Source organism: Elephantulus edwardii, unplaced genomic scaffold (assembly GCF_000299155.1).
Source record: "Elephantulus edwardii isolate Elephantulus edwardi_28Jun2011 unplaced genomic scaffold, EleEdw1.0 scaffold00011, whole genome shotgun sequence".
Lineage (NCBI taxonomy): Eukaryota > Metazoa > Chordata > Mammalia > Macroscelidea > Macroscelididae > Elephantulus > Elephantulus edwardii.
In genome coordinates, this window is record NW_006399761.1 from 13,276,805 (window position 1) to 13,302,596 (window position 25,792).

The 25,792-nt window shown below is 45.6% G+C and overlaps 1 protein-coding gene across 1 annotated transcript in view; it reads left to right on the plus strand.

Moving 5' to 3' along the window:
• EML6 (echinoderm microtubule associated protein like 6) overlaps nucleotides 1-25,792 on the plus strand; it is a 308,568-nt gene that overhangs the window by 214,683 nt on the left and 68,093 nt on the right. The window contains exons 16-21 of the mRNA XM_006880926.1: nucleotides 8,811-8,904; nucleotides 13,735-13,835; nucleotides 15,578-15,780; nucleotides 18,589-18,700; nucleotides 19,067-19,194; nucleotides 23,528-23,669. Coding sequence (XP_006880988.1) covers nucleotides 8,811-8,904; nucleotides 13,735-13,835; nucleotides 15,578-15,780; nucleotides 18,589-18,700; nucleotides 19,067-19,194; nucleotides 23,528-23,669 — 780 coding nt within the window. The remainder of the gene's footprint in view (nucleotides 1-8,810; nucleotides 8,905-13,734; nucleotides 13,836-15,577; nucleotides 15,781-18,588; nucleotides 18,701-19,066; nucleotides 19,195-23,527; nucleotides 23,670-25,792) is intronic.

Here is a 25,792-nt window from a genome sequence, read left to right on the forward strand (position 1 = left end):
CCCCCCCGCACCTCCCCAAACCCCTCCCCCTGCCCCCAAATATAATCCACTCTGCAACCCTCATTGCATATTCCTACGATAAAAATAATGCCCTAAAATATAATACTTAAAGACTATTCTCTCCCCCATAGACTTCAATGCTGTAAACATATTTCATCCAGTTTTCTATGGAAAGCAGATTTTATATGTATCTCTCTCCGTTTGGTCAATCCCATGTAGGTGTTTAATGTGTAATATGTGTAAGATTAGCCATTAAATCTTTTAACTCACACTAACATCTTCCTTGTCATTCTCCCGTGAAGCCACAGCAGTGAGCTGGTCTCTTGATTTCATCTCCATTAGCCTCTGTTCTGTCTCTCTCATTCTGGAAGGCTCCTTTGTTTACCGTGCACTCTTTGCCGGGCTGAGCCCTTGACTGGCCATTCCTGGCCTTCGATGGTCCAGCCTCACCTTTCCTTTGTACTGTTTCCCTCACTACCCTACCCCCTCTGTTTTTCCTCTTCCTGACTGGCCTGTGTACCTTCATTCCTGCCTGCTTGTCTGTGTTCCTTTGTTCACACTCTTCAAGTCCCGCCATCCTTTAAGACCACCTCGAAAGTTTTAGCCCCCATTCTTTTTTGTGTATGCGTCTAGCAAAGGTTCTTTGTATTAAATAAATCATTATACAGTAATTTGTATGTACTTATAAGAAAAGTGTAAAGCTTCTTTTCAAATTTTGTACAAAATTTGAGTACATTGTTTTCTAGAACAAATTCTTTCCATTTCCATCACCCCCACACATCAAATTTTACTCTAGGATTAATTAATCCTCCCTCCGCCTGCACATCCACATCCCTCTACTTCCAACCTCTCTCACCCTCCTGGCAGAACCCATTTCTCCACTTCTGTCCCTTGACCTGCGGTTGTCACTGCTTTGTGGACAGTCCCGGCTCCTCGTGTGTCTCCTTGTGGCTCTGTCTCCTGTGTCCTTCACGTCCAGTGCGCTCCTTGGACAGCGGGGCCCACTCACTCTCTCCCTGGCCCCCACAGCACATGCCACAGTGCTGTGGGCTTAGAAGCTGTTCACAAAATACTGTGAGTGATTAAACAATAGAAGGGGTCTTCAGTTAATGCACTTTGTCTTGTGTATTGTCATAACTAGAACTTCCCATCATAAATCTTGTTTTGGTAAAAATGGTCTGTCGAGTCTCTGGGAAAACTGACATTGTACAGTGTGTGGTTGTTGGGTGTTTGAGGTTGGTTTGTTTGTAGCATGCATATGTTGTACGTACAGTACCGCAAACACTATACAGATGTAAGGTGTTAGGTCAGCGTGTGAAGTTCCTAGTACCTCCTGACATTGCCTCTGGGATTGCAGCACGGCTTCTTACCACCAGGCCACCAGAGTAAGACTAAAATCACAAAAATGAATAAAAGATTAAGAGAGTAGGAGTAAGATTAAAATAGCAAAAATAAATAAAAATGATAAAACCTCAATGCTTACAGGATTATGAAGAATCTAATATAGATTTTTTTTGTATCACTGAAAATTGGGTCAATAATTCCTGCACACAGCACTGTGTAATAAAAGCTGTATTTCAGCATGACAAGTAAGTAGACTGCAGTTCATACATATTTCAACATAAAAGAGAAAAAACTCAGGCTGACATGGCATCTATTTATTGATTTCAACTGAAAATATGTGCATGTATTTAGCATATAAGTAGAATTCTTTATATGTAACTCATATAACTTAAGAGTTGGTGGTGCTGTCATAGTTGTACACCATCAGAGCCAACTCACAGCTGACCCTGCAGCTGGTTTTCAGAGGTTGTTAATTGTGCAGGGGGAACTTGTCCATTCTTTTGTGGAGCAGCTGGTGGCCTTGAACCGCGTGCCTTAGGGATTGCAGTGCAGCTTCTTGCCACTACCACCGGTGCTCCCTAGATTTATCTAAATATTATTTCATAATGATTGGTTTTCGCTGAAGAGTTCTGTGAACAGAGAAGTTAAGCATTTGTGGCTAACAAAACGTTGCCAGTCTGAACCCACCAGCCGCTTCAGGGAGGAAGATGTGGAATCGGCTTCTGTAAAGATTGTTGTCGTTATTGGTTCCCCGTGAGTCGACTGTGACTCGTTGATTCTGTGAACAGATCTGAGCCTTTTCCCTTGCTGCCCCATCTTTACCGTCTCTGACATCCTTGAGCCCGCTGTCACAGTCACTGTGTTTTTCCGGCTCGCTGAGGGTCTTCCCCTCTTTCCGTGACCCTCTCCTTATTCCGTCATGATGTCTTCCCCAAGGATTGGCCTTCTTCACAACGTACCAAAAGCACATCAAACAGAGTTTGACCACCCGGACCTCTAAGGTGGTTTCACTTCCTGCAAGACAGACTCGCCTGTTCTTTTGTCTGTGGGGTATTCCGTACTCCTCTCCAGGACAGCCCTGGAGTCCCGAGGGGGAAGTTCTGCTCTGTCCTGTAGGATTATTGCTATGAGTCAGAAAAACCTTGACCACAATGGACTTGAGTGCATGTGATTCATTTGAACTTGGAAATGAATTTTCATTTGGAAGTATCAAAAGAATTCATTTATGTTGTTCAACTATTTTTAGAGGAAAAGATTAGGAGTCCCTGGGTGACATGATTAGTGAAGCCTCTGGGTGTTAATCACAAAGTTGGAAGCTCAAATGCACCCAGGGGTGCCTTGGACAAAGCCTTGGGTTTGTCCTCCTGAAAAAGCAGCCGGTCGTAACCCTCTAGATCACAGCTGTAGTCAGACACACGTGGGTTCATAGGGTCAGCTCACCTAGTTCACAAATGGTAACAATAAAGAGAATGGTGAGTGTTGGCCAGAGGTCTTACTGATTGAGGCGCTCTGGTGGCATGCAACAGTGGTGTGCATCTAATCGGAAGGCAGTGCCTCTCCAGTGGTTTAAGTCCACCAGGGACTATTACCTCTCTCCAAGGGCTGGCCCCTCCCAACAACACACTGAAAGCATCTCAGACATGTGTCGGCCACCAGAGCCACCTCGGGAGAAAGATGGACACAGTCTCCTCCCATCAGAATTTACAGCCTCAGAGGCCCACGGAAAGGCAATTAGGAATCGGTGTCCATCTGACGGCTGTGAGCTGGAGGAGTTCTCTGGAGACTAAGGTGCGTCTGATACAGGCCATAGTCTTTGCAATCTCTTATTATGCGTCAGAGAGTGGGACAATGACCAGAGAGGACAGAAGGAGAATTGATGCTTTTGAGCTGTGTGGTGTTGGAGAAGAGTGCTGAGGGTGCCATGGACTGCTAAGAAAACAAACAGATTCATCCTGAAGAGGGTTAAACCGGGTGGCTCCTTGGAGGCAAGGATTCTGAGTCTTCATCTGACATAATTTGACCATGTTGTAAGGAGGGACTGGTCCTTGGAGAGGAACATCATGCTTGGGAGGTTGGAGGGACAGCGCAGGAGAGGAAGGCCCTCTATGAGGTGGATTGATTCAGTGACTGGGATAATTGGGATGGGAGTGTCAGAGACAGTGTGATTGGCACAGGACAGAGCGGAGTTTAGAGCTGTTGTACATAAGGTCACTATGAGTCACAAGTGACTCAGTGGCACATAACAACAACAATAAGAAACATTAATTAAAAGAGATTTGTGTCAAGAAGCTGATACTTAATAACCTGATGTCTAAAAGAGAGCCCTTATCTCCCTGGGCTTGTTTGTTTTACAGAGGAAAGATCACACAATGAAGTAAACACAGACCTCTTCCCTCTTGAAGGCAGCCTTTGAAATGGTTACGGCTCCCATGAATTGATTCTGACATGCAGTGTCCTGGAGGGCGGGGTGGAACTGGAGTTCTTGGAGTTCCTGAGGCTGTAAATCTTTACAAGAATCTACAAAATCTTCACCAAAATCTCCTAAATCTTTACAAAAATCTACCCCAGCAGCTGGATCTAGACCACTAACCTCCTTGTCAGCAGCCCAAAGCTTGATCCAGTGTGCCACCAGCCCTCCTTGAAATCATTGCTGATTCAGAAAACGCAGATCCCCGAGACGACATGAGGAATCCGACCCTGTGACTGCTGCTCATTCCCTTCTCGGGTAGATAAAGACATTCCCAGAGGTGAACTAGGTTTCTGCATAAGAAGGGAATTTCAGCTTTAACAGTGCGCTCTGTATTCCCCAGATAATCTCTGGAGAAGAGCCCATTTACCCAGCAATTGTACTCTTTTTACTGGGGGAAGAAAAAAAAATCAACTTTGTCTTAGAGATTAAATATCATAGTAAACAGATTCAGATGGCAGAATGACATCAAGGCAATCATTTTAGATGACACTAAAAGATAATTTAGAGATGCTTTTCTAACCCTGTATTTGATTTGTGGTGGTGAATTGTGGTGTTTGATCTTTCTGGTTCCTGTGGTAAATCTTGAAGGTGTAAATAAGTTGAGGCCTTGCTTAGCTTAATTGCTATTGGTAGCACTTTATTTTACATTAATATAATGATAATCCTAGGAGGGAGTTCTGGTGATGTCGTCCGTCCATAGGGAGCTGATTGGCAAACCTAAAGGCCTGAATCCATGAGAGGCCGTGTGGCAGGAAGATGGGCAGTCTCCTCCTGTGTAAGTTACAGTGTCTGAAAACCTGCTGGAGGGTCAGCTGTGAGTCAGTTCTGACTTGACAACAGTTAAGTAGTTACGAGTTTAGTTTTAAGTGAGCTCCTGTGGTACTTTACAGAGCAAGAGTAGAGATGTTGAGAATTCAGTAGCATGTTGGTAGGTGCTGTTGAGTTGAGTGACTCTATGAACAGTGACTCTATGAACACCTGAGCTGAACCCTGTCCTGCGTCATCCTCACACATCCTGACACTGCAGCAGTCACCCTGTCGGTCTGCCCGGTCAAGGGTCATCTTCTCCTTTTCTCACCCTCCATCCTTCCCAGCATCATGTCCATCTCAAGGAATAGCCTCTTGTAGCAACATGCCCAAAGTATGTGAGACAGAGCCTCTTCATTCTTGCCTCCAAAGAGCACTCCGGCTGCACCCTCTCCAAGACATACATGTTAATTCTCTTGGCCGTCCATGGGATGTTCAGTGCTCTTCTCCCGCATCACAGCTCAAGGACATCAATAATTCTTCTGTCATCCTTATTCATTGTCTAGCTTTCAGATGCATAGCAAGTGATCAGAAAGACCATGGCCTGAATCAGACACATCTTAGTCCTCAAACTGACATCATTACTCCTCAAGAACTTGGAGGGGTCCCTAATTGCAGATCTTCCCAGTGCAGTGCATCTCCTTATTTCCTGACTGCCGGTACCAACGGTGTGAATTGTGGATGCAAGTAAGACGAAGTTGTTGACAGTTTCAGTCTCTTCTCCATCCATCTTGATGTTGCCTCACGGTCCACGGTAGGCATGGTAGTCATGCCATCACGGTAGCATGAACTGCACTGAATGTCCAGAGGCAGCAGATTCCAAGCTGAGGTTCAGATCTCCCAGCTCTTGTTCAAATGTGACGGCCACCAGGTTCCAGACTTCTCCCTTCCCCATCTTCCTGCCCCTCCTGTCACTGTCCTGGGAATCAGGCCTGGAGCGTGGACATGTACCTCCCACAGCCCAGTAACCACTATCTTGAGCTGCCGTTTCCGTTCTCCAGTTTAACTGTGAATGGACCAGGTGGTGCATAGGGGTCACCACACGATATAACCCCTGGAGAAAGAGGGCACCTCATATCACACACATATCTAAATAGGGTTGGGAACAAGTAGACCTTCCTTTTGGAAATTCAGAGTGGGAGTACATGTAAGTAAATATTAAGGTCACAATCTCTAGTCCCGTAACGAGCACACGCTTGGTAAGGTTTTCTCTAGCAGATGACTTGATGTGTGTTCTGTGGTACACTGTAGTCACCTGTCTCTTGTAAGTCTGCTTTATTTGGGGAGAGGGGAGTACCATGGGTACCTTCTCAGTATGTGTGAATCCTACTTGGGCCAAAAATTGTCCTGAAATCAGAGCAGTTACAAGATGGTGAAAGCCAACAACAGACAGAAAAACAAATTATGCACAGAAATTCAGATTGATGTCCTATTCCTCCTCTTAAACCAGCATCAACAACAACAATATATTCTAAACACCAACACCTCTTACATGCTCCATAATTCTGGATTACGTGGACAACAAGGAATGAATTTACGTTATTTCACTAACTGGAACATCGCTTTAGCTTTGCAAATTTATTGTCACTGTCTCGGGGGAAAGGGAATCATTTTGTTTATGTTTGCAGTAAGGAAATGCTTCCCATGAATAGTAAATGAGATTAGGAAGAGAAAAGTTCAGCCCCATAAATATTTCCTAGACTAAATGTCGCACGCATATTTTTAAAAACCTTCCTGGAATAATACTGATTTCCACAAGGGCACCCCTAAGACTCACTTGATTTCATTGTATTCAGTTCAGAAAACCGATGCATTTTTCATGAGCCCTGAGTAGAGGGCCAAGTTGTAATTGTTTGGTAAAAGTTTTCTCTTTCTAATTTGCCCTTTACTGTAGACATTAAACACCTTGGAATTATTTCCAGGCTGTGTCACAAAACAGCCATAATTAATGCATACTGTGACCAGAAAGTTTTAAAAAGACATTGTGTCGTCTCTAAAAATATGACTGGGGGGGTGGGAACCAAATCTCAAATTAATACTCTAATAGCTCCAGTTAATACTCTAATAGATTTTTGAAGCTGAGGACTGCAGAAAGCGTGAAAACCAGGAAAAAAAAATACAAAGGTAGCTAATTAAATTTCCAAAAAGTATGTTGATGATGTTGTTGTTGTTGTTGTTGTTGTTTGTTGTTATGTGCCATTGGGTCGCTTGCGACTCATAACGACCCTATGTACAACAGCCCTAAACCCTGCTCTATCCTGTGCCAATCACATTGCCTCTGACACACCCATCCCGATTAACCCAGTCACTGAATCAATCCACCTCAGAGAGGGCCTTCCCCTCCTGCACTGTCCCTCCACCCTCCCAAGCATGATGTCCCTCTCCAAGGACCCATCCCTCCTGGCAACATGTCCAAAGTATGTCAGATGAAGCCTCAGAATCCTTGCCTCCTAGGAACCACCTGGTTTAACATGCTCAAGGATGAATCTATTTGTTCTCCTGGCAGTCCGTGGTAACCTGAATACTCTTCTCCAGCACCACAGCTCAAAGGCATGAATTCTCCTTTAATGCAGACATTGCTGAATCAGAACCAGCTCATAGCTGACCCTCCAGTGAGATCTCGAGGCTGTAAATGGCAGGAGAGAAGATAGCTGGCCTCTCTCCCAGGGAGCAGTGGGTGGATTCGAACTGTCTGGGTTGACAGCACAACTCCCTACTGATTAGATCATCAGAGCTCCGAGGAAATAGCCAGTAGCAGTGGAATTCAAGAAGTCACCATCCCAGAGAAGAATCTGGGTTGTGGAGATGCCTCTGAGTTGATGCTGATTCCTTCATTATTACTCATGCTCCTTTTACCAAGCTCTCATTTTGGAGCTTAGAAAAGTCAAAGTGAAAGGTTCCAGAAAGAGAGGTAGAGCCTCACTGTGATGGATTGGTTCATTGACTGAGGGCTCGAACGGGGTGGATATTGCTGGTGAAAGCAAATTTGTCGGAAGGAAATGCAGCCAGGGTGCTCCTTAAAGGCCTGGGGGGTGAAAGTGTGTCTCGCTCACTCTGGGCATGTTGCCCAGAGGAAGCAGGCCTTACAGAGAGACCTCATGCTGGGTCAGTGAAAGAGAGGAAGTCCCACAACAAGGTGGACTGATGTGACTACCGCAGTAGGCGTGGGCATGACAGAGATGAGATGGCACAGGGCAAGGGTCAGATCTGTTGTGTTCTTTACAACAGCTGATTTCCAGGTGTTTTCCTGAAGACCTCTGGGTTCCAACAGCCAGCCTTTCGCTTGAGGCTGAACAGTTAACCCCTGGTTAAAATGACCACAGGACTCTTAGCCATCATCTGATACCTCATAGCCGGAAAGGGCAAAAATCCCATTCACATCTTTGACACAGGCCCGGTGGTGACTGAGAACTGGGGAGGCTTAAGCCAGACTCTTACTTTTTCTTCTCCTGAAGAAGAGGCACAGACCACTTTCCCAGTCAGCCTGGGGAGGTTCTCTGGCACAAGGAATGGGCACTGGTTGGCGTTTGGGCTACAGTTGCCAGGTTCAGCAAACAGAAATAAAGTTGAAGTATAAGCACATAGCATGCAATGCAAGTACAAATATTTAAATAGAAACAGTGCATGGGATGTAAATAGGCCATTATCCTCTGCTTGCCCGAAGGTCAAATTTAACTGTACTCCGAGATGGGCAGTCTCCTCCCATGCAATTAACTGTCTCTGAAAACCTGCTGGAGGGTCAGCTATGGGTCAGTTCGACTCATTGGCCCACAGTAGCAGCAACAACAACAAAGTACTGTGGGGTTAAGCAGAAACTGGCAATTTAGAACGGAAAATGGGCCCCAGGCTACAAAGCCAACAGGCTCTTGCAAGGAAACATGGTATTTTTGTCACAACATAGACAAGGGTTAATGTGACTTCCCTGAGATGCTGCCGCACTGCCCTGTGTCTCTGAGTCACATACTGTGTCAAGGGCTTAGTCAGTCCTCATTTACTCTGTGTTAGGAAGCTCATGTGTCACTAGTCAGATCTTTGCTGTAGCAAGGTTCCAATTCTGTACGTTTATCATATATTTTAAAATAGAGTCGATTCTCGCGTTCAGCTGCTTGTTCTTTGGTTACATCTATGACACGTTGCCGTGGTCCACGAAAGAAGTGCATGGCTTGACATCTGTGTTGTTTTCCCGCAGCCGATGGAAAATGCCTGGTGTCCGTTGGCCTGGACGACTTTCATAGCATAGTGTTCTGGGACTGGAAGAAGGGAGAGAAGGTGGCCACCACGAGGTAAGAAGCCGCCGGGGTCCTCAGCCGTCTGCCACTCGGATGCCTATTAGAGGTTAAGTGTTTGCTTTTTTTTTTCTGGTGCCATTTCATGTTCAAACCTGGATGAAATTCAGAGAGAACATTTTGCACCTGAGTGGAAACAGATTGCCAGAGCCAAGTCCGACTCAGAGCTCCTGGGTGTGTGTTGCAGAGAGTTGGAGAGCCCTCAAGTCCTCTGCGGGCAGCCCTTTTCCACTTTGCTTTTGTAACATGTGTGTCATCTAGATAGAAGCTCTCAGCCAGTGAGGAAAGGCCGCTTCGCCCAGCCTGGCGCCTGGCCCGCGATTTTTCCCTGTGTTAGCATCTGGCACAGCTCGTCGGTGTCAGGGAGGCAGGCGAGGTTCGTCATGAGGCTGCGGCATGCCACAGCGGGGCCCACTAGCCTGCATATGCCGCTCTTCAAAGTAGGCAAAGCGTGCCCCTAATCTCCCCAGCTTATAAATAGACCTTTCAAGACCGACTGCTGTGTACCGACCACCTGTCCTCCTCACCCCACCCGCCCTCCCTGCTGAACCAGCCCTTTTCACCCCTACATACAACGAGCTTAGCTGAATGCCCATCTGTGGGCAGAGGTGAAACGGTTGGCAGCCGAGGCCCGTTTGTGGCCCAGGGCGTGGTGTCCGGTCATCTCCCCATCGGCTCTTCCTCAGGTCAGCCAGCTTTCTGTGTCGCAGCCTAGAGCCTGTTAAGCGGTCACATTCGTCACTTAGAGTACCTTTTAAACCCACATTTCCCCAAGACATCTTACATTGGAAATGGATGTGGACACACTGTTTATTTTATAAATGGAGGTCTGCTGGTGGCTGGACACACTGAGGTGGGACAGGTGGGGCCCTTTGGACCCCAGGTGACTGTCGAGACCCCGGCTGACCACCTTAGCTGCACACACAGAAGAAGCCTTCCAGCTGCCCGCTGTGAGGGTGGGATTCTTGGCAGCAAAGGGCAGCCTTAAACCCCACGCCCAAGTGTCTGCCTTTGGTCTCTCTCGTGTGACTCAATGTTGTCACAGCCCCGTTAATCCTCAGATTCTGATCCTTGTCGGCCTGCACCTTCCCCAGACTAATATGCTGCTTTTCACTTGACTGTCTCAGATAGTGTACCAGCTGCACTTCCAGATAATTCCAGGCACACCACCACTCTGCGTTTCCACGGCAACAGGCATGCTGTTTGCCTTGCAGAAAGCCCTTGGCAGCCAGGGGGGCCCTCCAGTGATTCCCCAGGAACACCAGACGAGGGAGAGAGATTTCTGCATCTAAAACAAAGACTTTGTTTGATCAGCTTGGTGGATAGTGTTAGTCTATGGTTTAGTTTCATTAACCTAAAATTTACTTAACACTCATTGTGTTACTAATATAATAATTATGTCGTTTCTATTTAGAATTTCTCCCAAGTCTTTTATCACAGTCCCCAAACAGGACACCTGCAGCAGTTTTGCAATCATGACATTAATAACCAGTGTTCTTTCTATGAAGAATTGGTAAGGCTCATTACAGACCTTTTGAAGGACAATAGATTGAAAAACACTAGACTAACAAGAAGCCAGACAAATAATAACCCATGTGTTGTTGTCAAGTGGGTTTTCAGAGGCTGTACGTCACAGGAGAGGAGATTACCCATCTTTCTCCAGCAGAGCAGCTGTCAGATTTGAACTGCCTGCCTTTGGGTGGGTAGAGCAGCCCTCTTCCCGCTAGGCCACCAGAACTCCCTAGTTAGAGAAATAAAATTGTATTTATGCCTTAACGGAGCTCTGGTGGTTTCGTGGCAAGAAGGTGTGCTGCAATCTCAAAGGTACATGGTTCAAATCCACAGCTGCTCTTCTGGAGAAGGATGGATAATCTCTCCCCGTGAGATTAACGGCCTCTGAAAACCCACTGGAAAGTCAGCTGTGGGTCACTTCCGACTCTGTGGTACACAATGACAGCATTTATGCCTTAAAATTATAGTGCTTAAACAGGTCATTTTAGAAACTGTACTGCAATTCCAGAGGTGCGCGGTTTGAATCCACCAGATGCTCTGCTGGAGAAGGAAGGACAGTCTCCTCCTGTACCAGTCAGATCTGATTTGGTGGTACACACACACACATAATTTTTACAAATTTAAAAATAGGTCATTTTAAAAACAGGAATTTTAAAAGAAGAAAGAAAAAGGTTATCACTGTCTGATTCGTTCCTGCCCTTTTGCTCCGTTCCGGAGACGGCCTCATTCGCTCTCCTCACATTGCAAGCCTGGGCCTCGAGCACTGCTAATGTTGCCGCTGCTCTCAGTTGCCATCCAGCCCGCTCGACTGATGCCTTGTGGTTTGACGATCTGCTCCTGGCAGGCTGGCTAACTCCCGACTCCCCTCTGGGGTCACTGTCTCCAGTGACGTCCACCACCCAGGGCGTGAGCACTGTCCTTTGGGGAGAAGGAGACCTCAACAATGAGTGAGCTCAGTCGGTGACCGTGACAGTGTCATCAGCGATGCAGCTGGTTCCCGGGGCTAATGCTCGCTGGGGTCTCCCCTCATTTCTGGAAATACTTCATTGGACCCTCCCCTTCCATCGAACCAGAGAAGCTGGAGAAATTCAGAATTAGTAGAGAGAAGTTCTAATCCCAAGGTGACTCTGAGGCCTGAGTTGATCTGTTATCTATGCGTACACACACACAAACACGCTTGCTCGCTCACTGGGCTTCTTGTTGTTGTTGTGTGCTGGTGAGTCAGAGCTTACTCCTAGCTGACTCTCCAGTTGGTTTTCAGAGACTGTTAGTCACACAGGCGGAGCTTGCCCAGCTTTCTCCCTGGGAGCAGTTGATGGATTTGAACTGTGTGCCTTTGGGTTGGCAACACAACTCCTTATCCACTAGATCACCAGAGCTTCCTTTATAAAAGGGCTCAACTGGCCCTAAATGCACAATTCATTTTCACTCTGGCCTGAGACATTGACTTGTATTAGGAGAGCATAGCAAGGCATACGAAGTTAACATACAGAAACTTGCTGCACCACTTGAACAAACGATGTAGCATATGTGTTATTTGTGTAAATGTGCAGTATATACTACTTATTTATCCTCTCATTTTTTTAAAATATATCCTCTCATTTTATCTCTTTCCAAGTTTCTGTTCTGCAGTTGGTTTGCCAGCCAATTCATCTACCAGGGCCATTCTGGTTTCATGCTAGAGGTGTTCTGAATTACTATAATGTATAAAAGAGCTAAGCCCCCTTTTTTAGAATGTTTCTCTTTGCATCTATTAATGAGATGAATTGTAACATTTCCTGTAATACAGGATGAAATGTTCTAGTTGTGCAGTGGTTAAAATGTTTCGTTACTAGTTAAAGGTCAGACGTTGGAATCCAATAATTTGTTCCCCAGGAGAAGATACAGCATTCGGCACCTCTGAGGGTTCACAGCTCTGGGAACACTATGGGGCTGTTCTTCCCTGTCCTGTAAGGTGTCTGTGAATCAGAATCGACTAGGAGGAAGTGAAGTCATATTGCCAACAAGTCAGAACCGACTCATAGCTGATCTCCCCCTCTCGTGAGTTTTAGAAGGCTGTAAACCACGCAGGAGAAGGTTGCCCCTCCTTCTCCCACAAAGCACCTGGTGCGTTCACATCACCAGGTTGGCATGGCCTTTGAGCTGGCAGCAAAACTCCCCGGGGAGCACACCACCGACTTCCAGCCTCCACAGCCCTGCTGGAGGGACGGTCAGCTATGGGTCAGGTCCCCCTTGATGGCGAGGCAAAAACAGTGAATGACCGCTTAATGTTGAACCAGTCTTGATTTGGCCAGAATGCCTCATTTTAAAAGTTGTTATATTAAATTCTGTTTGCTGACATTTTTACCTACGGAGCCCTGGTGACCTAGTGGTAAGGAGTTGCGCGGCCAACGCAGAGGCGTGCGGTCTGAATCCACCAGCTGCTCCATGGGGGAGAGATGGGCGATCTCCTCCCGTCTGGTTTACAGCCTCCAAAAGCCCGCTGGAGGGTCAGGAGCTGTGGGTCGGTTCTGACTTGATGGTACCAAATATCATTTTATCTGAGAGTTTGGTGTCTGTATTCATGAGCAAAATTAGAGTCTGGTGTCATTTTTAGTTACTTTTTTCCCCCCTTAGTGAAAATCAAACCCTAATTTTCCAAAGAAGACCATCAAATAGTTAAGAACAGGATGTCCTTGGATTCTAATGTGATGTGACTATAAAGCAGAAGTTTCCCTGGCTCTCTGGCAGTCAGATCTCTAGTTCTAGATCTAGTCGGTCTTTATGTTTATATTGTTTTCTTCTTTTCCTTGCATTATAAGAAATGCAAAGGGCACTGAAGTGCCTTGAATCCACAGATGACATCCCTTCTCTCTCCACAGGGAAGCCAGAGGCTTCTGTTTTGAGTGAGCACATTTCTTGCTGGAAATCCCTTTAACCTGAAGTGCCCTCTACCGCAGGAATATTGCATTCGGTGTTTTTTGTGCGATTACCACAGTGTTTCACCCTGCTCCTGCACATGAGCTGTGTGCCGCAGGATTGCTGGCCATCCTAGGCATTGAGTGTATGCTAGGAGACTTTCCGAGGCACCTTGCTCATTTATTAATTGGCTTAAATTACAGTTAACCGGCTCTTGGTGGCAATATTAGAGTGAAAAGGAATGACTCAAACATGCAAAGAATGGCTGACGTTATTCTTTTAAAAAATTCTTAAAATATATGTTTCAAGTCACCTTAAAATCTTAACTGTCCTGTTACATGCACTCAGTGAGCTTTTAAAACTTCATCAGTGTGTCCAAGCAAACTAAGATATTTCCCCTTGGTTTGTCTCTTACAGAGGACACAAAGATAAGATATTTGTGGTGAAATGCAACCCACATCATGTCGACAAACTGGTTACAGTCGGGATGAAGCACATAAAATTCTGGCAACAAGCAGGTACTGTTGTGGGGGCTTCTTGTTGATGTGGCCGCGATCTCTACCCCAAGTGGAGAAGCCCACCGCCACAGTCTCCACAATCTAAGAACTCAGTGGGTCTCAACGCTGGGTTTTTCCCAGATGCACTTTGTGTGCTCCAGGCCTGAGCTGGGACACTTCAGACATTCCCTGCCCTGGGCACACTCCTCAGTATCAGGAAAGCTTGGGACGGTGTCCCCCTGGGAATATGATTATTGTTAGTTTAGCCATCTTTTCTGGAAGCAGTAAATATATAGGACGGCTGGGCAGGAAAGAAAAGCACTCATTCTGGTTGGGTGAAGCCAATTTTTGGAGCAATATTTGAAGGATTCCTTTGGTAACTCGCCCCTGAATTTTGCACATGAATTAAACCCTCTTTACATGCAGTAGGTGGTCAGCGAATTGTAGTGCATTAGAATATTGATAATAGTTACAATAAGGAGGGAGAAATAAGCATGAGAAAGCTTTGAAATGTCTGTTCTCACTCATGAAACAGGACTCGACCCTTCACTTGTCCCTGGGTTCTTAATACCAGCATTGGTGCCAAGCGCAACTTAAATTGGACAAAATATGACTAAGCTGACCTTCCAATGCTTTCTGTTTTTAAAGAAATTATATTAGCACCCAGCACCTTTGGAGGACAAGCGTATGTAGATGTGTCATGAGTGAATCCTAGTTCCCAGCAGCAGGGAACAACAATGTGGGCATTGAAGGGACAAATGTGATTTCGTTTATTGCCTTCACCTACCCAACGGTCCACTTTTCTCACCCCAATGTTAGTGGCAAAAGTCAAGGCAGAACTTTATGTAAATTGATAGTCAAAACTATCTCAGTTAATTTTTACAAAGCCAGTATATCTGTGTACCTCTCAAGGACTCTTAAAAAAACAATGGTATTCTAAGTGCAGCAGCCTTGGTGTCAAAGCACAGATGTTCAGGGTTGGGAAACCACAGGTGATACGTCGGTTGGTTTTGTCCCTCCTCACCTGCATGTCTGAGGGTTACCTGAGGGAAGGTAAAGGGACCATGTACAGATGGTTTGATCAGAGTTCCCTTCTGCTTCATTCTTGCGGTCAGTCTTTGTGGCTCCCTTCCCAGGCTCTGACGAGCACTGAACCGTCCAGCAAACTCTTTTAGACCCAAGCCCCATTGGCCTGCGATGTCTGTGAGGTCGCCTCTTCAGCTGGACCCTGTAGTCCTGGAAAGCAGGAACCAGGAATTCCTTCTTTTCACCTTTATATGTAGCACTGACCACAGTGCCTGAAAATGAGGGTATGAAACACATTGTGAATGAAGGAAACACAATGTAGACGACTTTTGTATGCAAACCAATATAAAATTTAAAAACTTAAAAAAGATAATCCTAAATAAAATGAGCAACACTGGTGACCGAGGGGCAAGAAACTGCGCTGCAGTCCTGAAGGCACACAGTTTGAGGCCACCAGTTGCTCTGCAGAAGGACGGGCAACCTCCTCCTGTGAGAGACCCACCAGAGGGTCAGCTGCGGGTCGGTTCTGACTCAGTGTTGCACAACAAGAACAAAATAAAACAGACTCAGTAAGCACTGAATGAATCAGGAGGCCCCGATATTTTTCTGTCTTCTTCCCTTTTCACAGTGTTGATGTGTATTCGTGACACTGGCACAGTGGTTTTCCACTGAATCACTAATCTGCATGCTCATAGACACGTCAGTGTTCTGCAGTAAAGGCTCCTGTTTCCCTGCAGGTGGGGGCTTTACCTCCAAAAGGGGGATTTTCGGAAGTGCCGGGAAGCTGGAAACGATGATGTGCGTTTCCTACGGGCGGATGGAGGAGCTCGTGTTCTCGGGAGCGGCGACTGGAGACATTTTTATCTGGAAAGACGTTCTGCTGCTGAAGACCGTGAAAGCCCACGACGGGCCCGTGTTCGCCATGTACGCGCTGGATAAGGTATGGGCCGTCGGTGTCAGGATGTGTGTCCGTCAGCTTTTCCAGAGCACATGGTGGTCTCCACAAAGCTCCTTGGGAGAACGCCGTGTCTCTTGCACTTTGGATTTTAAACTGTCAGAAGCCTGTGTTCTTGCCCTCCTTCACACATTGTCATTTTTTTTTTCTTCCGTGTACCACATCTCTCCACTTTTCCACACTTGCTCTCCCTGGCTCTGACTCCTCATTGTAGACGTGGAGGAGGTCCCTTTGATGCGGCTCTCCTCTGTGCTGCAAGCGGTACAGTCTAGAAGTCCCACTTAGATTGCTGTCCCATAAGTCAGCTTGACCAAAGTTTCTGTTCATAAGCCGTGTGCTCCTGCATCGAGTTAACTTTAGCAGGTGTCGAATCCATCCATGGGCCCGATTGCTAGCCAAGCTCGTGAGCATCTCCATATGCTACTCACCTACCTTGCAGTGTTTTCCTTGCAAATTTTCAGTGCTCTTAAAGCACTTTCTTCCAACCAGTTTGTCTGTGAATGCCAATGTTACATTCCCTTTTGGTTCACTCTGGAGTTATGGTGGCCAGGGGGTAAGAGCTGCCAACCTTAAAGCACGCGGTACAAACCCACCAGCTTCTCTGCCGAGGAGCGATGTGGGCAGCTAGGAGTCAGTTCCCACTCGGCGGCACACAACACCAGCAGTAGGTACTTCCCCGGTATTTCATTCGTGTCCTGTGACGTCCAGTCTGAGACACCCACAATGTTTTCCTTGAGCCAAGTCTCACTTTCTTCTTACCTGCCCCAGGTGCTACATTGATGCCATTTCAAAAGTAGCTGCTTTTTTACGAGGTGGTCAGGTACCGGGGAGACCACTACAACGTGTAGCTAAGCTGTGAGCCACAGGTCTGAGCCGTGCCCTGGCCTTGCCCCACCCTCACCAGCTCCGATGTGCGTGAGCCCGTTGCTTCATTCAGTCACTGTCACTGTCTTGTTGAGGGTCTTCCTCTCTTTCTCTGACCCTTCAACTTTCCCAGCATGCCATCATTTGTTTTGGTTTACATATATATGTTCATTTCATTTTATTGTGATTTTAGTGAAAGTTTACTGGAAAGTCAGATCTTCATTCATTCATTCATTCATTCATTGTTACACAATTCCCTCCCTCCCTTCTCCACTGTTCCCTCTCCAAGTCCGCTTTGCAATACACCTCTTATTCTGCATTCTTATCTTGCATATAATGCCCAATCATATATTCCTTTTTTAATGGTTCTTTCCTTCATTTGTTCCAATGAAGTGTTCATTATCCCCTTTTTTCCTATCCTCTTCTCCTCCCAGTCCCCCATGTCAGTCCTTCTATAAAGGTGGTGATATGCAGTATTTGTCCTTTTGAGATTGAGATACTTCACTCAGCATAATGTCCTCCAGGGTCACTCATGTTATGTAGTGTTTTATAAGGTCATTGTTTGTAGGTTATTTTCCCTGTTGTGCACCATCTAATCAAATCCAACAGGCACAGGAGGAGATTGCCCCACCTTCTCCAGCGGAGCATCTGGTGGATTTGAACTGTGCTTTTGGGATTGCAACACAGCTTCTTGCCACTAGGCCACCAGAGCTCCCTGCATGGTGTCTTTTTAAGGCTGTAGTGTATAAGCTACTTTCTACTGGCAATTTTTCTTTTTAAGGACAGAAATATATAAATCTTAACTCTTAGAAAAGATTAAAGGAAAATGTAAAGTTCTAGGAGGCTCTGTTCAAGAACAGTTATACTGCTGGGTAAAATAAGCCACAACACCACAAGAAAAAGTAAATATATAACAATATTGTATGTTACATGTAAGATTAATTTGCAGGTCTAGTCTCCTTGGGTACAAAAACTTATAAGACCAATGAAACATAGTAAAACTCAAAATATTATTTCCTTGTGGCTTTCACTGGACTGGATTAAAGTGAAAGTTTCTTTGAAAAATAGAATGTTTGCTCAGTATTTTTCATTTGTAAGAAATCTAAATAAGGAAAGTTGGTATGAATGATAAAGCTCCCAAAAAAAGATAGTAAAGCAAAAAAAAACACAACCCAATAGCTATAAAGATCATTCTTCGGTTAAAAAAAAATCCCATATACGCAGCTTTTTCTTTTCCAGGTTTTGTAGCCATTAATCTGGATTTTAAGTCTTGTGGACAGTAATGCTTATTGAAGAGAATAGTAAGAGATTTATAGTATATGAAGTATACCTAAGGTACTCAATATTTCCTCCTGGGAATGACTAAATATTTAAAAGTTACTTTTAATTGTTTTGTTAATTCAGATTCATTTGACAAGAATTTAAGTGATCCTAAACTCTGGCAGTCAGTGGGATTTAGAGCTGTGTGAGGGTGGCCTCGTCCCATGGGAACTCACGTCCTCTGTTGGGGTCTGGACACAGAAACAGGCATCCAAGGGTCAGTGTGCCAAGTGCCAACCCACATTGTGAGGGAGGCGCGATGGATGCATGGTGACAGTGTGCCCAGTCCTGCTGGACCAGTGGGACAGGAATGCTTCCCAAACCTAGTGTCGGTGAGCGATTCTGACTCACAGTGCCCGCCGGGGGGTTTCCAAGATGTAAGTCGTTTCAAGAGGGGGGCAGCTGGTGGATTCAAACTGCAAATCTTTTGGTTAGCAGCCTAACACGCTATGCACTCTGCCACCAGGGCACCTTTTCACCATCCCTTTCAGTCTCATGTACTTTGGAAGAACACATCCATATGGCTGCCCACCTGAGGGGGAACCGTGTTGGGGTCGGGGGCCCTTGTGAGGTGTGTGTAACACGTCTCGTTTTTCCACATTATCACAGGGTTTTGTAACAGGCGGAAAAGATGGAATTGTGGAGCTCTGGGATGATATGTTTGAAAGATGCCTGAAGACTTATGCCATTAAAAGAGCGGCCTTGTCAACCAGCTCAAAAGGTACATTCTGAAATGGACCACAGAAATCTTTGTCATCAGAGCAATGGGCAAGACAGGGCTGACATTTTTTTTTGTGGAACCATTCCCAGACCCACTTTTTCACTTCCTTCTACATTCAGAGCTCCTGGCCCCTGGTAGGAATGACCTAGTACTTAGTACTTGTTGTTGTGTTGTTTGATGCCTTCGAGTCGTAGACGACTCAATAGTGACCCTATGAACAAACGGTCTGAGCACTGTTCGTCCATAGAGTTTCCGGAGGCAAGCCATTTCGGAAGTGGATGCCGCTCCTGCTTCCAGACTTAGTACTTAGTACAGCAAAATTCAACTTTAGACCAAGACTCATAGTGTTTCATCTCTCCATCTCAGGCCTGCTTTTGGAGGATAACCCTTCAATCCGTGCCATCACTCTGGGCCATGGACACATCCTGGTGGGAACCAAGAACGGAGAGATTCTGGAAATTGACAAGAGTGGCCCAATGACTCTGCTGGTTCAGGTACTGTGTTTGTGCTCAGGACAAACCACAGTGAGGCTGAGATAAACAAGGGACTTGTGGGACAAAGTTTAAAAATTGGAGCACACATTCAGGATGATGCTACTGTTATGTGACAGATTGTGACCCGTTTCCTGAAAATAACACCAGAGCAGAGCACCTCTATAATGGTCAGATGTGGACTCCACTGTTTGGGATGAGGGCCCCACTTCCTGATCCAACTGGGCCGTACATGCAAGACACATAGTACTGGTGATTGCAATTTGTTATTGTTACTTACAGAAGGCAAGCAGTAAATAACAAAAACAGATTACTCATAGCAAAGAGACAGTAAACAGCAGGAACAAATTTGGGGTATACCTCCGGTCTTACAAGTCCCTTACTTAGCATCCCAAGAAAAGAGTCCCCTTCTGTCTAAAAAGAGACTCACTCACCCTTCCCAACTTCCCCAGCCCTTCATATGTCAGTGGGCAGGCAAACCACGATCAGGTATCAGCAGACGTGTGTATGTCTCTGCTGGTGTGTTACTAGCTCATGTCAGCCTGACCCTTTGCTCTTCTCTTTCTCTCTCCTCCTTCCCTCTGCACCCCACATGGCTCTCATTGACCGGTCTCACCCCCTTTCTTGATTCACATAAACAAGTCATACCTTCCCAACTCTGTGTCCCTGAAGATTAAAAGAAACATCAGCAGAATTCTCAAAGAGCAATTAAGTGACCACTTCTCACATGCTGAGAGTATTGTTGATGTTGTTGTGTGTTTAGAGTCGGAATCAACCCAGAGCTGACCTTCTGACGGGTTTTCAGAGGCAGCTAATCTCACGGGAGGAGATTTCCTATCCTCCTCCTGCAGAGCATGCTGGTGGACTCAAACCGCATGCCTTCAGGATTTATTTCAGTGCAGCTTTTTGCCACTAGGCCACCTGAGCTCCCCAGAGAACAGCTATGGAACACTGGCAGGAGAGAGAGGACTGTCCCCTGATCTGTCTCCCAGCCATGACTCTCTTTCAGTGATGAGAGAATAGATAGAACACTAGCAGTGTATCCTGAACCATTCAGCCCTCCATTTGTAAAGATATTTGGTTGTCAGTTATATGTGGAACTTTTTCCTTTTTGCCAAATTACTGTTGTGTTTGAACAGCTTTTCTCTTAAATATAGACCAGCCAGTTTCTCCCTGGAAAGCCACCTGCTCCACAAGGTGTTCAGCTGCAAACACCTTTCATGTACTTGCAAGTGATAACCCTTTTTGCTTTAGCGGGAAAGCATTTTTAGTTAGTCATTAAGAGCAGAAATTCAGTAAGCTGTGTGATCTGGTTTATTGCTCTGCAGCACTAACTTATTCTTGGAAGTGCTTTTCAAAAAATACTAAGTGATTACTGGAACCAGATTCACTTTCTCCCTGAGTGACTGTTTTAAAAACACATGTAGGGGAGCTCTGGTGGCCTAGTGGCAAGAAGCTGTACTGCAATCCCAGAGGTGCACAGTTTGAATCCACCAGATGCTCTGCTGGAGAAGGAGGCGCAGCCTCCTCCTGTACCAGTCAGATCTGATTTGACAGTACACACACACAAATTAATATTTTTAAAAAAAAATTAAAAATGCACATAGGTTTTTTGAGGTTATTGGTTTTGTTGTTTTTAAAATTTTTTTCATTGTTGAACATTTTCCTTCCCCCCTCCCAATCCATCCTGCAATGCACCCCTTGTTCTAGAGTGCAGTCGTACATATATGCCTAACCATCTATTCCTTTCAGACAGTCCTTTCCCTCATCTGTTACAATGCAGTGTTCACTATCTGTCTACCCTTGTCTCATTCTCTATCCAACTTCCCCACATCTGTCCTCTTTTATAACAGTTGTGTTATGTAGTGTTTGTCCTGTTGTGACTGAGATATTTCACTAAGCATAATGTCCTGCAGGCTCCCCCATGTTGAGTAATGTTTTACACGTTCACTGTTTTTCAATGCTGTGTGATACGCCCGTGTGAGTGTACCATAGTTTTTCTCTCCAGTCATTTGTTGGTTGGCACTTGAGTTGCTTCCATCTCTTTGCTATTGGTTGCTGTAAATATGGATGTGCATACATCTGTTTGGGTTGTGGCTCTGGTTTCTTTAGGGTCTGTTCCTAGTAGTAAAATTGCGGAGTCAAAAGCAACTTTTTTAGAAAGCTCCAGACCACTTTTTAAATTTTATTTTATTATTTTTGTGTGTGTGTACCGTCAAATCAGATCTGACTGGTACAGGAGGAGATTGTCCCTCCTTACCCAGCAGAGCATCTGGTGGATTCGAACCGTTCGCCTCTGGGATTGTAGTTGCAGCTCCTTGCCACTAGGCCACCAGAGCTCCCCCAAGACCACTTTTCATAGTGGCTGTACCATTTTACTTTCTCACCAGCTTTGAATAATAGTTCCAATCTCTCCATAATATTACCAACATTGGATTGCTGCCCTGTTGAACTCTGTTTTTGTTCTGGGTATGGTTTGGGGGGAGGGACGGGGGAAGGAAAGAGAGAGTGTGTGTATGTGCGCGCGCGCACGCACTTTAAATAGCCCAATCCACATGAGGATGTTCATGTCTGATTTTTACCAACTTCACAAAGGGGCATTGTCCCTGTCAATAGCAACAATAACACAGAACCAATTTCCATGAGGTCAGACGTGTCCTTGACACTCCAGAACCTCTTTCTACTAATTTCCACACCACTCCTATTACTTTGCTGGGTCCAAAATATGATGCAATAATTCACACACCACACAGAACCATATTGGAGAGATCAAAAGGTTATAATCCAGATTAATAACAGAGTACAGTCAAGACAGCTCATAAAACGTACACAGAGGGACCTCATCCTCGAGCCTCAAAGCTTGGTGTTCCGAGATTCTCAGTCCTGCCAACAGTGGCTTCCCACTCCCAGTTGTCCAACAAAATTCTCAGTCCTGCCAATATCGACTCTCCACCCTCAGGGTCCCATCTCACTTAAAGTTTCTAGCTGTTGTAGGTGTAGCTGGAGAAGGAAGGATATCCTATATTGTCATGCTTTATCTTCAATGGTGCCAGAAGATCTGTTTCTGCAGCTTGAGCTGTTCGGTTTATTGGCAAGACTAGCCAATACCCTTGTGACTAGGCTAACACACCCCATTCACACCCATCTACGCAGCAAAGTCAAATGGCAGTAAAAGTGATATTGAAAGAGAAATGCCACAGTGTGTATATGGTCTTGATCTCAGTTATTCTAAGCCAGCTCAGTTTGTTTGTGATAAGATGCAATGATTAGGAATTGCAGCTTTTTAAGAAAGTGCAGGCTGCCTTTCAGTTTTTCATTGCACAGTATGGACAGGCACATTAGAGATCAGTTTGTGAACACATGTTGACTCTAAACTGTGTAGAGCACACTTGAGATGAAAACTTAGCTCTTTTTTATTTTTGCTCTGTCAAATATTGCACTCCATTTCCACTGACAAAGATAGATGGCTCCTACATCTTTTACAGTGTGGTTGTGTTGAAGGAAGTGATTGTGTCATTACACACAAGCCATTTTACTAGTCAGTGTAAGTATATTATGTTTATTCAGAGTCAAACAGCAGATAAAATGAGGGCATGTTAACTCTTCACCCAGATGTTTCCAGATCGGAAGATATTTAATGTCTTCTAAACAATGTTCTTTAATCAATGAGTTCATGTTTTGCTTTCCAAACAGTGCTTTCATATCCTCTAGACTTTAAATCTTAGATGTGTATATTCTTGTTTATCACGTACTCTTACCAGGACAGCACTTGTCTGTCAGTGTACTGTACTGTTATAACTTGTAGGTTGTTACGATGCCACCAGTGTTTCCAGTGGCAGCCGGGTCACCCATGGTGGACAGGTTTCAGCAGAGCTCCCAGATTAAGGTGTATGTTGGAGTAGGATTGGCTGACCACTTCTGAAATAACAGGCCTCTAAAAACTCTATGAACAATAGAAGAATATATTATTAGAGTTATAGCCCAGATTTGAAGTCACTCAAAGTGAGGAGAAACAGATGCATCCTCAGTGAGATGAAATGATAGTGACTCCAGCAATGGACTCAAGTGTGTCAATGATGATGAGATCTACTGTTTGTAGAATGAGTCGTACTCAACTCGATGGCACATAACAACAACAACATCAGGTACATCCAGCTTTAGGTTGATGTTGATAAATCACTCTGTGTAATCATTAGAGCTCAAGGAAATCCAGCCTTGTGTTTGGTTGGGTTTGAACATATGTGGGAGACTCAGCTGAAGATGCGGCGTCAGGCTGGTGACAGGCTCGTCCAGAAGCATGAGGTGTGTTTATGTTGCCCTGTCTCCTCTCCCCCAGGGACACATGGAAGGAGAGGTATGGGGGCTGGCAGCCCACCCCCTCCTGCCCATCTGTGCTACCGTGAGCGATGACAAGACCCTTCGGATCTGGGAATTGTCCTCCCAGCACCGCATGCTGGCCGTAAGGAAACTCAAAAAAGGTGAGTGCCGTCACCGTGCCCATCTGGAGAAGGATCTGCAAACCACAGGCTGTGTTGGGTTCATTCAGTTAATAGTTAATGGTAGCTTCTACCTTGTGCCAGAAAATCTACCACCAAGCCAAGCCCACTGCCACTGAATTGTTTCAACTCACAGTGGCTCCTCAGACAGCTTCGGAAGCTGTCATTTTCTTGGAAGGAGATGGCCCATCCTTCTTGAGAAGAACTCCTGGTGGACCTGAACATGGACCTTGCCCTAAGCAGCCCAGCACACAGCTCACCACACCATCAAAGCTCTGAAAACGTGCTAGCCAGTAGGGATTCGTTTGCTGCTAGAAATTCAAGCAAAGCATAGGTAGTGCTGGTCCCAGGATGCACCAGCTCTGCTGTTCATTTCCATCTCCCTGCACTGCACAGACATTTGCCACCTGGGGGCAATATGTCCCTCTTCATCTCGCTGAGAATCGTGAGAATCAGTGGAAGCACATGAGTGGGTAGAGACTGCTGATTATCTTGATGTCTTTTATTACTGAAAATCAAAGATCAGCTATGTAGAGATTAAAATACCGTTACCTGTGGAGAACTGTTGTTGTTGTTGCTATGTGCTGTTGAGTTGCTTGTGATTCAGCGACCCTATGTACAACAGCTCTAAACTCTGCTCTGTCCTGTGCCAATCGCACTCTCTCCAGCACATCCATCCCAATTACCCCAGTCACTGAATCAATCCACCTCACAGAGGGTCTTCCCCTCCTGCACTGTCCCTCCACCCTCCCAAGCATGATGTCCTTCTCCAAGGACCGGTCTCTCCTTACAACATGTCCACAGTATGTCAGACAGAGCCTCAGAATCGTTGTCTCCAAGGAACAGCCTGGTTTAACCATTTTCAGGATGAATCTGTTTGTTTTCCTAGCAGTCCATGGTACTCTCAATACTCTTCTCCAGCACCACAGCTCAAAGGCATCAATTATCCTTCTATCCTCCCTGGTCATTGTCCAGCTCTCTGATGCATGACAAGTGATTGCAAAGACCATGGCCTGTATCAGATGTACCTTAGTCTCCAGAGAGACACCATTGCTCTTCAATACTTTGGAGAGGTCCCTAACAGCAGACTTTCCCATCGCAATACACCTTTTAATTTCCTGGCTGCTGGTGCCAAGAGAAGTTCTCCTAGTGGAGAACTAGATAAATATAATACTGAAGACCTATATGCGCCGAAAGCTAGGCCCAACAACAAAATGACCAAGAAGTTCAAATTCAGCAGGTTTACCAGGTGGCCTCTCTGAACCAGGCCCTGGGGATACCAAGATGAACAGGACAGTCTCATCTCTGGTGCAGAATCCCAACAACCGTCTCAAGTAATCTGAGGAGCATCTGTAAAAGGCCGTTTTATAAAACGGTGGGTGGCGTCTAGACAGATGACCAAGGACAGTGCAGCCCGGCACCTGACACAGCTGAGAGAGCATGTAACTGCTAGAGTCATGGCAGGGCTGCGTGAGGTGACAGCCTGACCGGGGGCTGTGACCTTCAACACACAGAAACGTCTGCAGAAGGAGTTGAGGGAGAACTTGAACCTTTAGCTTCCTCCTCTTCCAGTTTCATGTCTTGTAGTTTCTTTATTCCCCTTTATTCAAACCCATCCAGAAGCCAGAAGGCAGCAAAGCCCATTGGCATGTTCCCTGCCTGCCAGCCTCCACGTTGCAGAGAGTGGATGTGGAGAGAGAAATGGTCCCAGACTAGGTTCCGTGCGGGCCAGGGCTGGGTTCTTCATGCACATGAAGGCTCAAGTTTCCATAAAAGTCCTTAAGATGCAGTCGGATAAGATTGGGATCTGGGCTTGAGATACTTGTACTGACTTGTTTTTTCTAGGTAGAGTGGTCTGGAGAGCTTATTACAATTGAAGGAAATGGAAAACAGGAAATGCAAGACAGTAGTAACAATAACGAGGGTGGTTAACACTCTCCAGTAATCATACCTCTTCATGGTTAGACTGTGAGCGACCCAGTGAGTGAGGCCTTTATATAAGATTACCACTTAGCTCACAGATGAGGAAGTCGAGGCACCAGGACCTTAGGTAGTTTGCCTGATGCCATACAACTAGCAAGTGGGGGAACTAAATTCAAAGCCAC